The sequence below is a fragment of the Mobula birostris genome, chromosome 11 (assembly GCF_030028105.1).
Source record: "Mobula birostris isolate sMobBir1 chromosome 11, sMobBir1.hap1, whole genome shotgun sequence".
NCBI lineage: Eukaryota > Metazoa > Chordata > Chondrichthyes > Myliobatiformes > Myliobatidae > Mobula > Mobula birostris.
Window position 1 is genome coordinate 63,014,076 of NC_092380.1, and position 17,391 is coordinate 63,031,466.

At 39.4% G+C, this 17,391-nt stretch overlaps 1 protein-coding gene across 4 annotated transcripts in view; it reads left to right on the forward strand.

Annotated features, from left to right (window-relative positions):
* The window catches only part of tmem138 (transmembrane protein 138), a 28,514-nt gene that overhangs the window by 3,368 nt on the left and 7,755 nt on the right, over positions 1 to 17,391 (forward strand). For 2 of the 4 annotated variants that reach the window (XM_072272350.1, XM_072272349.1), the window contains exons 2-4: positions 1,597 to 1,799; positions 7,619 to 7,790; positions 11,937 to 12,012. In XM_072272350.1, coding sequence (XP_072128451.1) covers positions 1,672 to 1,799; positions 7,619 to 7,790; positions 11,937 to 12,012 — 376 coding nt within the window. In that variant the 5' untranslated portion in view covers positions 1,597 to 1,671. Of the gene's footprint in view, positions 1 to 1,596; positions 1,800 to 4,186; positions 4,285 to 6,956; positions 7,013 to 7,618; positions 7,791 to 11,936; positions 12,013 to 17,391 lie in introns of those variants that run through there. The other 2 variants (XM_072272352.1, XM_072272351.1) reach the window with 2 other exon arrangements.

Here is a 17,391-nt window from a genome sequence, read left to right on the forward strand (position 1 = left end):
CAGAGGAGGGATAATCCATGGTTTGTGAAGGACATAGTTTGAGTGCAGTTGTAGATCATGGACTCTGACAGGACCTGAGAAACCGTACAAAGGGAAAAAAGGACTTGAGAACAGATTATGTAAGCTGTTTCGTGGATGAACTTAAAGAAGTTGCCCAGGTCCACAAAAACCCCAGGTGCCATCTTTAGCTCCTCCCAATTGCTCTTTTCCAAATTTTTAACTCCAGGTTCTCTATTGTATTTCATCATTGGAACCAGCCTAGCTAGAAAGTTTCAATATTCTCTAAAAAAAAAACTTTCATGATACCCAGTCAGTTCAAACAATTCTCTAAAGAAAAACTGCAGCTACTTTGGATTTTTCTCAGATTATTTTATAATGTAAGGAAGCCTTTTGAGAGCATTTCCGTCAATCTCATCCTGTCACTTATTTCCCCCAATTTCACTGGCACTCACCTGCACCACCACAATTTGTAGTACCAAATAAACTACCCACAGGACTTTGGCAGATGAGAGAAAAAACGGAATTTCTGAAGGAAACCCATGCAGTCACAAGTAAAATGTGCAAACTCCATACAAGAAACATGGAAGGTCAGGACTGAACTCAAATCACTGCATTACGCTATCAGGATTTAGTTGCAGTGGAATCAGAATCAAGTTTATTATCACTGACGTATGTTGTGAAATTGTCAGTCTAAATCAGTCCCGATGAAGGGCCTCAGCCCAGGACGTTGACTTTTTACTCCTTCACTTAGATGCTGCCTGCCCTGCAAAGTTACTCCAGCATTTTGTGTGTGTGTTACTCTAGATTTCCAGCATTTTGTGTGTGTTACTCCAAATTTCCAGCATTTGCACAATCTCTTGTGTTTATGTTCTGAAATTTGATGTTTTGCTATATCTGGATATATAATTTTATTTAATTTATTTTGAGATGCAGCATGGAACAGGTCCTTCCTGCCCAATGAGCCACACCACCCAACCGAAGCCTAATTACAGGACAATTTCCAGTGACCAGTTACCCTACTTGTCTTTGGACTGTGGGAGGAAACTGAAGCACCCAGCCGAAACCCACATGCACACGAAAGAAATGTACAAAATTTCTTGCAGGGGAAGCCAGAATTGAACTCTTAACTCTGATGCCCCAAGCTGTGACAGTGTTGAGCTAACCACTACGCTACCATGGCATCCAACGATTTTTACTGGCACCTTCAAAATTATACTGCAGAGAACCAGTGGACAAAATTGGTGGTTTTTTGAGGTTAACATAGAGCTACCTTTTTGGTAGATTTTGCAATTAAGTGCTGAACTTAGTTGTGTTTCCCTCATCTCCCCCAGTGGTTCAATAGGGAACAATGGCACAATACACAACATGAAGCTGAACAACCTAGTTTTCCCTGTTCTGCCAAGTTAGCTAAATTCTACTAGAGTTGCACCTTGGATGTTATGATGTAAGCACAATATCCAATCCCAGTGACCCATATCAGTACTGGGATTGCACTACACTAGTGGTAGTGGATGGGAGAAAGATTTATAATGTTAAGAATGTTGTGGTATGCCCACTTGTTGTATTCTGTGATTGAAATATTTCTTTGTGTTTTAGTTTATCACGGAGACCATGACTTTGCACTACAGTGGCCCTGATTCTCTGTACTGTTGACGCAGACTTCCCCTGGGAATGCTCCAAGTATCAAACTACAGCCTTGTACTATCAGTACAATTCATTATAATGATCTTCGATCTGTTTGCCAATTCCTTCTCTGAACTTTTATTAACGGAGCCAGTTGTTCCTCTGATAATATTTGTGTGAGTATTGTTATTTATATTAACAATAATAGATTAATATGATTTTTTCATATAAATATGAGTGGAGGGGAGTGGAATTATATTCCATTCTTGCATTTTGCATTCACCATGCTAAATTTGAGACTCATTACGTTGTTAGGGATTATTCAGGAGTAATAGTATTATGTGAATATAGAAGAAATTAATTTAAATGAGAACCAGTCTTCAGTTACTAATGTGTAGCACCCCTGGCCGCCCTCAGGGTCACTCGGCTCGCTGTCATCTAGGGAAACAGCCTCGGCCCCACCAAACTGGATAATTAGTTTGTGTGGATGCTGTGTGATGTACCCCACCCCGCCCAAATAACAGACAATAAACCAGATGCAATTAAATGATTTACAGTTTATAGATATTACTGGAACTATATAATTAAAAGAGAATAAAATATAAAAGGAAAATAAAAGGCGCCACACTTATCAAAGTTCAATCTCTTCGTGCACAAAACAGTTGGAGCTCAAGGACCTTCTTCTTCACCCTGCGACCCCTCGGACCACCTCGACCGGCCGCCTGGGACCAACAACGGTGGTCGACCAGATGCTCCACACGAGTCCGTCTCCGTCTCCGTCTCCTCTCCTCGCCGAACACCCCTCTCGGGATCTGACCCCGTTAGCGGACATCACAGCACCTGGTCCATCCTCTGTCTCGCTCTCCCGCCTTCTGCCCCAAAACCCCGCGCATACAGTATCTTCAAATACACCAAAACCATAACAACTATCCCAATTGGTTAATAGCACCCTCTTATCACTCTCTAAACCAAAACAAGCTGCTAGCGCAAACTTTCTCAGCGTTTAACACAACAAAGCCACATTCCCCACATTAACATAGTAAAGACGCCATTTTAATTAGCCTCCGCAGTAACATAAAGTCAAAACCCCCTTACAAATGTAAATTGCAAGCAATCATCAGTTTGAAGTTAGAAGGACAGTTTTGCAAACAAACAGTACTATCCAGCAGAGCACTGGGCCACAGTGGGGGTTGGGGGGGGGGGTGGGTAGCTGCTGAGATGATGTCAAAATGGTGGTCATGAGATGTTTGCATATGAAACAATGGGGTTATGATAATTAAACCAGACAAATACAGCTAAGTTATTTGCACTATTTTAATCAAATTCGAGGAGGTTAGTAGTCTAGACTGATAGCATCACCTAGCTCATCTATTAGCTGATCATCAATAATTGGGAAATATGTCATCCATCACAACACTAATCTTGAGTGTCTGGCTCTCTCTCCTCAAGCCTGTAGACCAGTGGTTCCCAAAGTGGGTGATATCAACCCCATGGGGGCAGTGGGATTTTCTAAGGAGGTGATAAACATAAAGGGGGTGGTGGGGTGCTCAGTAGCAAGAGGGGGAGAAGCTGAGGGATTACAGGGTTAATGTAAGAAATGAATTACTCATTATAAGCATTTGATCCTCAGTGCCCCATAATTGATTACAAAATCTCCTGTCTTGCTAACCCACTGTTCTCTTAAACTTTGAAGCGTGTTATAGTTGTTGAGAAACAATGTGACACTTCTGTATTTTGCATTATATCATGAGAAATTTGGACTGGAGAAATCGTGTTTGGGAACCACTGCTCCACACAATTCTATCACACAATCCTGGGGTCAGGCACAGAGTCAAGCTCCCTCAACAGTGGTTACCACCTTCTTGGCTCCCAAACCGCATTCCCACCACCCTCTTCTCCCTTTCCAGCCATTACAAAAAATGAGAGTTTTGATTTATGATGTACAGTGAAAGAAAATAAGATCTGCAAATTCAAAGCAACAACAAATAATTGAAAACATTATTCAAATCTATTTAAAGCTATAAATAAAATTATTTCTTTAGCCAATAAATTATGCATTTAATTTCAGTTAAAACAACTTTCATCAACAAATTTAGAGCGTCTAACTATTCACTATTTCATTGCTCTTTCACCTTTCTATGAGATGATGGATAAGCTTAGTGCAGTAATATCAGCTTCTCAACATCAGGCTGAATATCACTCAGAAGGAGTCTCAGATCCCCATATTCAGTAATTTACAGTCTTTTTTGTTGCTTTGGAAGAAGTTGGGTACTGCACTGAATGAAACCACACTCCCCTAAATATGATGTTGGAAATACAATAAAGAACGTCTTGACTTCTTTTCCATAGTGCAGGATAATATTCAGAGATCTCTTACTGCAACCAAAAGTCTTGATATGAGTTTTTGAACGTCGGCTTCAGCTCAAAGTCATTTTGTAGCAAGATCAGTTCTTCTTCTATCTTTCCTGTTAATTCCTCATTACAAGTGTTCAGGAATGGATTTATTACCCAATCTGGAATTTGGATTGAGATCTTAAAATCTCTGTGACATGTCTTTATGCAGCTCACCGAGGTGGGCACTTGAAGATCATCATCTGGCATTCTTTCATTCTCTTCCAACTCAGAGAGGCTCGGAAAATGGAAAAAGTTGCAATGGCCAATGTGAGTTAACTTGGACAGAAATGTGGAGATGACTGATTCGAATTTGATAAGATTCACATCATTTCCTTGTAATTGAAGATTGATTTTATTAAACTTTGTGAATTATTCTGACAAATAGGCAATGCCATGGCTAATTCTTCAGTTTATAACTGAATGAAGCATTCAAGTCTTCAACGAATTTTATCACAATTTCAAAAAGTGCATTAGAGCCTCTCAAGCTGTTTCCTTTTGAGAGCCATCTGACTTCTGTGTGCAACAGCAAGCATTCAAACTGTTCATTATTCTGAATAAAAAAGCTCTGAAACTAGTTGAGAATTGAGAGCATGGGACTCCACATCTTATTTAGTGATAACAACCTTTAATGATTTGTGCAGCTGATCATTTAATTTTTTTGCAACAAATTGTCTGTGAAGTACACAGTGAATGGTAAATAAGTTATTTACAGCTTTTTTTCAACGAAGTATAAACCCTATAGTGGCATCCTGTCATTGATGGTGCCCTACCTGCTGCGTAAACAAGAATATTGGTGAGCAGAATGTCCTTCTCTTTGAAAAAATGATCAAAAACCTGGAATGTTGACTCCCTCTTCTTATCAGTTTTTAGTCCCCTTGCAAATAACAACTCTTGAACCATGCTTTCAACTTTTATAAAGTGAATGTAACCAAGAAACAAATATTCATTGCCTTTCTAAGTTGACTCGTCCAACTACAGAGCAAATCTTGTTGCTTTAAGTATGTTGCAAAATGTGTCTTCCACATTCTCAGGCATTTCATCTCTTTGGGAACCACTGCTCTAAACTGTCCCATCACATACTCCCAGAGTGAAGCTCATTAAACTATCTGCGTGAATTAGTTTGTCCTGGCAAAGGCATTTGAACCTTCAGAGGTGTGTTAGCAATTAACAGTGTGCTTCCACTGTAAATATGCACCTCAAGTGAACCATTTGTCAGATACTGTATTGAAATAAACAATGTTATTGTAGCTATGGAAATTGTATTGAATCACCTGTCGTACCTTTGATCTTAAGGGTATAAAAATGTTATGTACTTAAGAGTTTGGCAGACTTCTACCAAGATGGTGCCAGTAAACAACAAGACCAATGACGACATCCTTCAGATAGTTCAAGCAACTACTTCTTAGAGCATAGAACATAGAAATGCTGCTCTGACCATGTAACCTGCTCTAGAAACTGCCTAGAATTACACTACTGCATAGCCCTCTGTTTTTCTAAGCTACGTATACCTATCTAAGAGTCTCTTAAAAGACCCTTCTTCTTTCCAATGTGATTCTGCCACTGAGTTGTGTACAACTGGAACCTGTGATTTACGTTTTGATGGCGTGTTTTCGGGCTGATTGAGCAATCTGGTGCTTTGGTGTCTCTGAGGGAGTTTGGTGAGGTTTGGAGCAGGGGTCAAGAAGCCTGGAAATGAGGATGAGAGAATATATGAGGGGGTGTTCAGTGCTATTTGCCTGTGTTTGACCTGCCTGTCTTGAATCTTGGGCAAGGTTTAATTGACTACCTTTTGTGGATTGGACCCTGTAGTTCATGTTATATGTGTTTCTGGTTATACCTTTTTAAAAATTGCTATTTTGTGTGATCTTGATCAGGGCAGACTGGCTCTGCAGCCTGCGGTCAACAAACAACACAACGCTAAATTGAAATGAACTGAATAGTCCTAGTCAAGGACTCTGTGGTTTGGCGTTTTATATTCTGTGTGTCTTTTCACTCTTCTTTTGCCATTTGCGCAATCAGTTTTTTTGTGCATAGGTGTTAGATATTTTCTTTGAAGGGGATCCATGGTGTTTCTTTGTTTCATGGTTGTCTGTGGGAAGACAAATCTCAGAGCTGTATACTGTATACATACTTGATAATAAATGTACTTTGACCTTTGAAGGTTTCCTAGTGAATGTCTGTTAGTCACAATGAATTACTTTGAACTTTGACTAATGCCTTACAAAGCCTCTGCATTATATACTTGCTTTTGTATTTTAATCCTCTTGAAATGAATGCAGACATTGCATTTGCTTCCTTACCGCCAACTGAACCTGTAAATTAATCTTTAGGGAATCGTGCAGGAGGACTCCCAAGTCCCCTCTGCATCTGATTTTTGAATTTTCTGTTCATTTAGAAAATAGTCCACATCACTATTTCTTCTGCCAAAAAGCATGACCATGCACTTCTCTACATCTGCCACTTCTTTGCCCATTTCCCCAACTGTCTAAGTCCTGCTTTCTCCACACTTACCTGTCCCTCCACTATCTTAATGTTGCAAATCTGGTGAAGTAGCATCCTTACAATAGAATTTCAAGCCATAAATGAAAATTGCAGTTTGTTTCCCAAGTCTGTGAAGAAACAAGTTTGAAATTAAAATATATGTAGAATTTCTTTATGTTGTCATCCATATTCTTGTCTGATAGTGCCCTCCCCTTTGGTTCCATAGCCCTTCAGCTATGTTTTTGTAAAGTGGCCTTGTGACAGCCATTAAGTGATAGATTCGGTCAACTGCAGAAATTGAAGGTCTGTTAGTCTTACGATCCTAGAAAAATTAAATAATTTAGGCAGAGTCAAACTGCTATTTTGTGAAAACCTGATGAGAAATATTTTTTTAAAATAAAAGTCATACTAACTTAAAACAGTATTTTTTGCTTCTCTCTTCTTCCACATTTCAAAAGGCTCTATGAATCAGAATTGCTTACACTGTTATGGAGTTGGAATCCATTAGTTTCCTGTGAGTTGATTCAACTCTCATGATTAGAAAATATTTATCTCTTAATTAACATTACCCTAAGGAGATAATCTGGTTCATATTGTTTTTTGTAAGAGTTTGCTGCCCACAAATTGACTGCCACATACTCTGAATTACAATGATGACTACATTCATCAAAATGTCATCAGCTGTGAAGCACATTTATGAATAGTGCTTTAAAAATGACTTCTTGTTAAAGTACAAAGTTGATTAATAGTATATTTTATTATCTGATAAATTTCTTTTCCCAGACAGCTTCGGCTTTGGTAGTGGGTGTAGATTTTTTTTCTTAATAAAATTGTTTATATTCTAATATACAAACCAATCTAATCCATTTGAATACAGAGTAAGGAGTTTGTTAACATGATTCAATATACTGTATCTGGTATAATTATATTTTGTTTTTTTGTTTTATAATATGTATTCTCGAACTCTGTATTCTATATATAGAAATCAAAATCAATAAAAATATTGAAAGAGTAAGTAAAATGCAAAATGTTTTTATTTCAGTTGCAATTTCTTTTGTCATTATTTTTGTGCAATTGTTAAAAACGATTGAAAATCTAACAGTTTTTTTTCTCTTTTCAGAATACAAGACATTGGAATCCTCTTTAATATCATCATCATCTTCCTTATGTTTTTCAACACATTTGTCTTTCAAGCAGGGTTGGTCAAATTGTTGATTCACAGATTTACAGGAACCATTATTGTCTCTGGGATTTACTTTATTCTGAGTGTCAGCTTTCATGTTTGGATTGAGGTGCGTAAACTGCATGGGAATTAAGTGGGACTTTTTTGTGTATTAAGTTGCTATATTCCTATACTCTTTGATGGGAAGTGATTAGAGTTATGTAATATATTTAGGTTTTATATCGAGGAAGGAGTCTGAGACAAGGGTGAATATGAAATATTTTGGTCATTATAAAGGATTGTTGTTCCTTTTCACCCCTTGTGGTGCATCAGGTGGCATTTTTTCTGTTTTCGTAGTATTTGATTGTTTTTTACGAGGCCGAGTTGCTAGCTTGACACTCAACCCAGCATGGAAGGTGTGCAAGGAGCTGGCTGGATTGGAACTCGAGCATTTGCCTCGAAGTCTGGTGCTGATTCCTCTACACCACTGGCCAGCCTAGGAGAGGATTCAAATCAAAAAGCTTTATAAGAAAACTTGTAAGCCAACATCTACTGGAAAAATATTGGTTTGTGATTACTTGGGTGATTTCAATGATTGTGATTCTTTGCCCTCACCGTCCCTGACAGAAAAAAGATTTATTAACTCCTAAAACGTACATATGCTTGTGCAGATGTCTGGTCAGAAAATGTGGGAATACACATGTCTCTTAATACATTATGAAGCTGACGTAAGAGTCAGAATAGAAAAGAAAAGGTAAAATTCTTAGCTGTGGTTAAAGGACAAAACAAGGTGTACTCCTGTTCTATATCCCAATCTGCAAATTATAGCAACGTGGTGGCTAAGAGCTAATGCGGACTGGTTGGTACAAGTAGTCCATTACAGTATTATTAATTCCATAGAGATATTTCTGGTTTTTACTACATGTATGTTAAGATTATTTTTGTTCTTTCCCCTATGTGCATGCTTCTGTTTATACAAGGCGTATCTCAGGTTGGAAGTGTTGCGGCAATAATATATTTTCAGTCAATTTTCTAACCACTCTATATGCCAACTTCTTGATAGGTTACAGATTCTTGGGTCTTTCCTGATTATTCTTTTGTTCACATGGGATTTTATGTAATGACATCAACTGATTATTGTCATGTAGGAGATTATCATCATACTTAATATTGTCTCAATTGCACTCCAGCACAAATGGCAGTTTTAAGTAGAAGCAGTGATTCATTTTATATTTCCCAACCATTGACAATGCTGCTAACTGTCCATTGCTGTGGCTCTGCATGTTTCAATTATTAAATATATTCTTGCTAAACTAATAGGGAAACTTTAATTTATTGAGAAAATTTTACAATTTGCTGGAGCTCTTAGTATAGGACATCAACAAAGTTGAAAAGAGTATGTCACAGGAAGGAAAAAAAACATATAGCATACTATGAAAAATCATATAACTATTGGCATGGTTTTAAAACTTAAGGATGGAAGAATGAATTCATTGTAAAGTGTGAATGGTGATTCTTCCATTCACTTTCATTATGATATCTTAAGATAGTGAAAAGAGGATAAATGTGTAGGATGTTTGGGAAGAAGAAAGGAAAATTTGGAGAAATCTAGCGACTGTGCATTTGTTCCAATAAAATAGGTCAAGATGCACACAGTAATGATAATAACATAACTGCTTATGCAGTTTATTAGCACATGGCCAAGTGGTTAAGGCATTGGACTAACGACCTGAAGGTCGTGAGTTCGAACCCCAGCCGAGGGAACGTGTTGTGTCCTTGAGCAAGGCACTTAATCACACATTGCTCTGCGACGACACTGGTGCCAAGCTGTATGGGTCCTAATGCCCTTCCCTTGGACAACATTGGTGTCATGGAGAGGGGAGGCTTGCAGCATGGGCAACTGCTGGTCTTCCATACAACCTTGTCCAGGCCCGCGCCCTGGAGAGTGAAGACTTCCCAGGTGCAGGTCCATGGTCTCGCAAGACTAACGGATGCCTTTACTAACCTCTTGGTTTAGAGTTGTGGGATCTCTTGATGTTGCTTTGGATAGAATAATGAAGGTACAATGTCTTCACATTATAACTTACAATGGCTGTGATAAGGAAACAAAGCTCAGGATAAAGTTGTTGAATCATCCAATGGTTGAATACAGGATGTCATTCGATCTATTCTCTTTTGACTGATCAAGTCTGTGCTCTAGGTTTATTTAGTCTCACTTCCCTACAGTTCTTTCCAAAAGCAGCCAACACCACCCCCCACCCTTTACCCAACTCTTAAAAATTACATTTTAATCTTATCCAACATGCTAAGTAATGAATGGGGGAAATACTTAAGACCATAAGACAAAGGAGCAGAAGTAGGCCATTCGGCCCATCGAGTCTGCTCCGCCATTTTATCATGAGCTGATCCATTTTATCCTATTTAGTCCCACTGCCCCGCCTTCTCACCATAACCTTTGATGCCCTGGCTACTCAGATACTTATCAATCTCTGCCTTAAATACGCCCAATGACTTGGCCTCCACTGCTGCCCGTGGCAACAAATTCCATAGATTCACTACCCTCTGACTAAAAAAATTTCTTCGCATTTCTGTTCTGAAAGGGCGCCCTTCAATCCTGAAGTCATGCCCTCTCGTACTAGACTCCCCCATCATGGGAAACAACTTTGCCACATCCACTCTGTCCATGCCTTTTAACATTCGAAATGTTTCTATGATGTCTCCCCTCATTCTTCTAAACTCCAAGGAATACAGTCCAAGAGTGGACAAATGTTCCTCATATGTTAACCCTCTCATTCCCGGAATCATTCTCGTGAATCTTCTCTGTACCCTCTCCAACGTCAGCACATCCTTTCTTGAATAAGGAGACCAAAACTGCCCACAGTACTCCAAATGAGGTCTCACCAGCACCTTATAGAGCCTCAACATCACATCCCTGCTCCTATACTCTATTCCTCTAGAAATGAATGCCAACATTGCATTCGCCTTCTTCACTACTGACTCAACCTGGAGGTTAACTTTAAGGGAATCCTGTACGAGGACTCCCAAGTCCCGTTGCATCTCAGAACTTTGAATTCTTTCCCCATTTAAATAATAGTCTGCCTGTTTATTTTTTCTGCCAAAGTGCATAACCATACACTTTCCAACATTGTACTTCATTTGCCACTTCTCTGCCCATTCTTCCAATCTATCCAAGTCTCTCTGCAGACTCTCCGTTTCCTCAGCACTACCGGCCCCTCCACCTATCTTCGTATTGTCACAAGCCATCTATTCCATAATCCAGATCGTTGATGTACAATGTAAAAAGAAGCGGCCCCAACACTGATCCCTGTGGAACACCACTGGTAACCAGCAGCCAACCAGAATAGGATCCCTTTATTCCCACTCTCTGTTTCCTGCCAATCAGCCAACGCTCTATCCACGTATGTAACTTCCCCGTAATTCCATGGGCTCTTATCTTGTTAAGTAGCCTCATGTGTGGCACCTTGCCAAATGCCTTCTGAAAATCCAAATATACAACATCCACTGCATCTCCCTTGTCTAGCCTACTGGTAATTTCCTCAAAAAATTGTAATAGGTTTGTCAGGCAGGATTTTCCTTTAAGGAATCCATGCTGAGTTCTGCCTATCTTGTCATATGCCTCCAGATCAGATCCTTAATTAAAAATGTGTCAGATTTTGAATACATGAGAAGCAAAGACGGAACAAGGTAGCAAGAAAAGTCTGGGAATGGAAAATGGAGCACAAGAATCAAGGGAGTACAGGTTATTGCTCATCCATATTTGACAATTCAGTAACTTGCTACATAGAACATTTTTTAATTTATTAGACTATTCAACACGTTCTGGTTCATCTGACTTGAAATACTCTTTGGGACTATGTGGTTGATAACTATAAATTTCCAGAATCATCATAGAATGATAACTAGATTCTGGGCATCCTGTGTCAAAGCTGCCTTGCATGAGCTGCAGGTTTTAGTTCATAGTAAACTTTCTTTTAAACTTCAAAATAATTCAGGAACGTTGTACGTAGACTCAATCTGCAAACCTCAAGTGTTGGCAGTGTTCACGTTCTTAGTTACATATGTCTGGGATGAAAAAGAAGGTCAAAGGGATTTGGCTGTCTTAGACAGATAATCTTATTAGGTGATGCACAGGTGTCATGTTAAAGGCACTTCTAAATCTGTTTGCACGTTGCTGAAAATGATTGTGTATGTTGCTATAATTATTTCCTTCAGCCACTTAATCTTATTCACCCACATTAATTTTTATTTCCAACAGAATCTGCGGTGGCAAGACCAGTACAAGTTTGTGTGGACAAATTGGCTTCAGGCATTTTTTGTCTTCCAACGGTTTGGTAAGAGAGCTGTCAGCAATCTTTGTAATGTTGTCAAGGCTACCTATTTTTAAAAACTTCTTATTTGACACTGTATTGTCTTTTGCTGAGGTAGGATTCTTTACACTGATCATATATTAAAGCACTACTAGCATCCAGGGATATCATTGTTAAATCTTAGCAAGTGTCCACACACTTGGTTACTTTTATGGGATTATTGGTTAGTAAATAAAATCAAGAGCACAGCTGCCTAAAGATTTCCAATGGCATTGATCAGGATTTACTTTTGAGATCACAAGATTAGATTCACAACTCTACCCTGTTACACTAAATTGAAAAGATCTGATGTGAACTGCATGTAGTTGCAGATAAGTAGGACTGTAGTTCGGACAGGGTAAATTCAGCGAGAAATGCACAAGTGAAATTCAAGATTAATCCTCCTCGTGTGTCATGTTGTCGCTTTTTGGTTTCATGATCTCGGAAAGTGCAGGAGTACTGAGGCTGAGACCATATGATTTATGTTGGAATTAAGAAAATGTCTGAAACCATCACTTTTCATATCAGCTTAATAAAATGTTCTTATGCAAAAGGTAGAAATTCAGCTTTTGCTCTGCATCTGGAACTTTACATTGCAAATGAATAAAGAAAATAAAGCTATTATTGTTTTCCAAAGTTGTCTGAATGCCTTAATAAGTATCCAGGATTGAAAAGTGTGCCAGCTCTCAGAGGATAGCCATTGGGGGTTATTCTGGAGTGATGATAGAATGACCTTCCTAATTTTTTTTTGATTGCAGCTGAGCTTTGAAGAAACCACTTTTATTAATGAAGGGTTTATACCTGCATCTTGCTGTATGACTGATTTATCTGCATTGAATGTGTGTTTTAGAATTTTGAAAACAAAATTAAACATATTAGAATCTAGATAGTTTTACAGGATATATCAGAATGTCAAACTTTTCTCTGGTATCTTATAAGACCACAAGACATAGGAGTAGAACTAAGCGATTTGGTCCATCAGGCCTGCTCCACCATTTCTTCATGGCTGATCCATTTCTCTCTCAACCCCATTCTCCTTCCTTTTCCTTGTAATCTCTCATGCCCTAACTAATCAAGAACCTAATCAATCTCTGCCTTAAATACACCCAGTGACCTGGCTTGCACAGCCACCTGCGGCAACAAATTCCACAGATTAACTACCCTCTGGCTAAAGAAATTCTTCCATTCTAAATGGACATCCCTCTATGCTGAGGCTATGCCCTCTGGTCCTAGACTCCCCACTATGGGGAAACGTCATCTCCACATCCATTCTGACTAGGCCTTCCAACATTTGATAGGTTTCAATGAGATCAGTTTTGGGCTCCTCATTTAAATTCCAGCAATTAAAGGCCCAGAGCCATCAATCGCAGAGCACATCTATTCTTAGACAAGGGGCTGAAAACTGCTCACAATACTACAAATGAGGCCTCACCAGTCCCTTATAAAGCTTTAGCATTACATCCTTCCTTCTATATTCTAGCCCTCTCAAAATTAATATTAACATTGTATTTGCTTTCTGCAAATTAACCTTTAGGGAATCCTGCACAAGGACTCCCAAATCCTTTTGCAGTTTGACTTTTTGAATTTTCTCCCTGTTTAGAAAATAGATTATGCTTTTATTCCTTCTATCATAGAGCATGACCATACACATCCCGATACTTTATTCCATCTGCCACTACTTTGCCCATTTTCCTAATATGTCCAAGTTCTTCTGTAGGGTTCCTGCTTCCTCAGCACCACCTGCCTTTCCACCCACCTTCATATCATTGGCAAACTTGGCCATGAAGCCATCAATTCTTTCGTCCTAATCATTGACATACAATGTAAAAAGAATCGGTCCCAACACAGACCCCTGCGAAGCACCGCTAGTCACTGGCAACTAATCAAAAAACGCTCCCTTTATTCCCTCTCTTCCCTCCTGCCAATCAGCCAATTCTCTATCCATGCTAGTATTTTTCCTGTAATACCATGGGCTCCTATCTTGTTAAGCAACCTCAGGTGCAGCACCTTATCAAAGGCCTTCTGAAAATCCAAGTGTACAATATCCACCAATTCACATTTATTTATTCTGTTTGTTACTTCCCCAAAGAATTCTACCAGATTTGTCAGGCAAGATTTTCCCTTAAGGAAACCATGCTGACTTTGGCCTATTTTATCATGTGCCTCCAAATACCCTGAAACCTCATCCTTAACAACGACTCCAATATCTTTCCAACCACTGAAGTGAGGCTAACTGGCCTATAATTTCCTTTCTTCTGCTCCTTCCCTTGAAAAGTGGAGTGACATTTGCAATTTTCCAGTCCTCTGGAACCATACCAGAATCTAGTGATTCTTGAAAGATCATTACTAATGCTTCCATAATCCCTTCAGCTACCTCTTTCCCTGGGATTTAGTCCATCTGGTTCAGGTGACTTATTTATCTTCAGACCTTTCAGTTTCCCAAGTACTTTCTCCGTAGTAATAGCAACCGCACTCACTTTTGCCCCTGACCACTCAAACTTCCAGCTTACTGCTAGTGTCTTCCATGGACTGATGCAAAGTACTTATTCAGTTCAGTTTGCCCACCATTTCCTTGTCCCCCATTACTACTTCTCTAGCGTCATTTTCCAGCGGTCCAATATCTTCTCTCGCCTTTTACTCTTTATATAACTAAAAAAACTTTTGGTATCCTCTTTGATATTGTTGGCTTTCTTACTTCATATTCCATCTTTTCTTCAAGTTATGTCTCTTTCAGTTGCCTTCTGTTGGTTTTTAGAAGTTTCCAAATCCCACTAATTTTTGCTCTATTATATGCCCCCTCCTTTGCTTTTATGATGGCTTTGATTTCCATTGTCATTCACAGTTGTGTCATTCTGCCTTTAGAATACTACTACTTTGCAATGTATATATCCTGCGCCTTCCAAATTGCTCCTAGAAACCCCAGTCATTGCTGTTCTGCCATAATCCCTGCGAGTGTCCCCTTCCAATCAACTTTGGCCAGCTCATCTCCCATGCCTCTGTAATTCCCCTTACTCCACTGTAATACTGATACATCTGATTTTAGCCTGTTCCTCTCAAATTGCTGGGTGAATTCTATCATACTCTGATCACTGTCTCCTAAAGGTTCCTTTACCGTCAGCTCCCTAATCAAGTCCAGTTCATAACACAATACCCAATCCAGAATATCTGATCCCCTAGTGGGCTCAACCCCAAGCTATTCTGAAAAGCCTGCTGAAATTCCTGGTATATATCAACTTTGTTTAAAACTGGAAATCAGATCCACATATTTGGATCCATGGATTTAAGTTATTCAATCATGAAATTTACCCCTTATGCAAAAATGTAAGACCGTGTCTTTGGTCCATTCCTCTTTCTTTGGCTAAACCAAAGTGCTGGGATCCAGATTTCCAGTAGAGAACTGCTCTGGAGGTTCTGCTGGTGTGAACAATTTGGAACACTTGCAGGGGGAAAGGAAGACTTGTCCCAAACATCACAATCTTGGCAAATGTGAACCAAAGCTGGGAAGAAAAAATAACTTATCAAAGTTACTACTTTTTATTAATTCAAGTAACCACTAGAATTTAAAAGGCATTTGTACAGAAACAGAGATAGGAAATGTTTAGAGGTAATGTATATGGCCATTTTCAGTCAAACAGGACTAGCTTAGGAAGAAAACTTTGGTTAGCAAGGGTGAGTAGAGCCAAGTGGTCTTTTTCCATGCTGTTACTACACAACATTCCTCAATATTAGGAAACACTTTATAAATAATTGAAATAATTAAGGATTGTTTTTGAATGTTAATGGAATTAAAATCAACTTCTAATATCTAACAAATAGTGAGCTATACACACAAAAGATTCTAACTTTAATTTCGAAAGTTAAAACTGAATGTGCTAGAATAACTTAGCAAGTCAAGCAGCAACTGAGGAAAGAGATATAATTAACATTTCAGTTGACCTAAAGAAGAGCGTCAAGGAAAAAGTCAAAACTGGTTCTGATGAGCACACACAAGATGCTGGATGAACTCAGATCAGGCAGCATCTGTGGAGAGTGATAAATAGTAAACATTTCAGGCCAAGATCCTTCATCATGGGAGGAAGCCTGAATAACAAGGTGAGGGGAGAGGAAGGAGTACCTCCTGGAAAGTGAAATCAGATGAAAGGGATGAAGTAAGAAGCTGGGAGGTGATTGGTGGAAGGGATAAAGGGCTGAAGAAGAAGGAATCTGATAGGAGAGGACAGTCGACCATGGGATAAAGGGAAGGAAGAGGGGCACAAGAGGGATGTGATGGGCAGTTGAGGAGAAGAGAAAGGTGAGGAGTGGAGCCAGATTGGGGAATAGACAAAGAGAGAAGGGGAGGGGGAAGAAATTACTGGAAGTTAGAGAAATTAATGTTTATGCTATCAGGTTGGAGGCTACCCAGACAGAATATGAAATGTTGCTCCTCTGAGCGTGGCCTCATTTTGACAGTAGAAGAAGCCATGGACCGATATGTTGGAATGAGAAGTTGAATTTAAATGGCGGCCTCCAGGAAATCCTGCCTTTTGTGTTGGACAGAGGAAAGATGCTTGATGAAGTGGTCCTCCAGTTTACACCAGGTCTCACCGAGGTAGAGGAGGTCACACCAGGAAAACTGGGTACAGTAGATGACCCTGTCAGACATGCAGGTCAAGTGTCACCTGACTTGGAAGGACTGTCTGGGCCCTGAATGGTGGTGAACGAGGAGATGTATCGCACTTGTCAACATGTAGTGCCAACACACCACAGCAATTTCCTAAGACATGAAAATATATATGGCAAATAAAGTTGATCTTTCCCACTTGCAGAGATAAGTGCAGGGAGATCAGTAGGGAGAGATGAGTGAAACGGAGTCACATAGAGAGTGATTCATGCGAGAAGTGGAGAGTAGTGGGGGCAGGGAAAGATATGCTTAGTAATAGGATCACAAGTAGATGTGGGTGAGCGCAGCATTGATGGTAATAGAAGGAAAAGTTCTTTGAACAAGGTGGACATGTCAGATTTAATATCACTGGCATACATTGTGAAATTTGTTGTTATGCAACAGCAGTACATTGCAATACATAACAAAAACTAAAATTACAGTAAGTGTGTATATATTTACACTGTCCTTTCCTGTTAGATTCCTCCTCCTTCAGCCTCTTTCACCAGTTACCTCAACTTCTTACTTCATCACCTTCCCCCTCACCTGCCAGCTGGCACACCTTCCACTCCCCCCACCTTCGTATTCTGGCTTCTTTCCCATTCCTTTCCAGCCCTGATGAAGTGTCTCAACCCAAAACATTAACTGTTTATTCTTCTCCAAAGATGCTGTCTGACTTGCTGAGTTCGCACAACATTTTGTGTGTGTTGATCCTTCATCAGAAC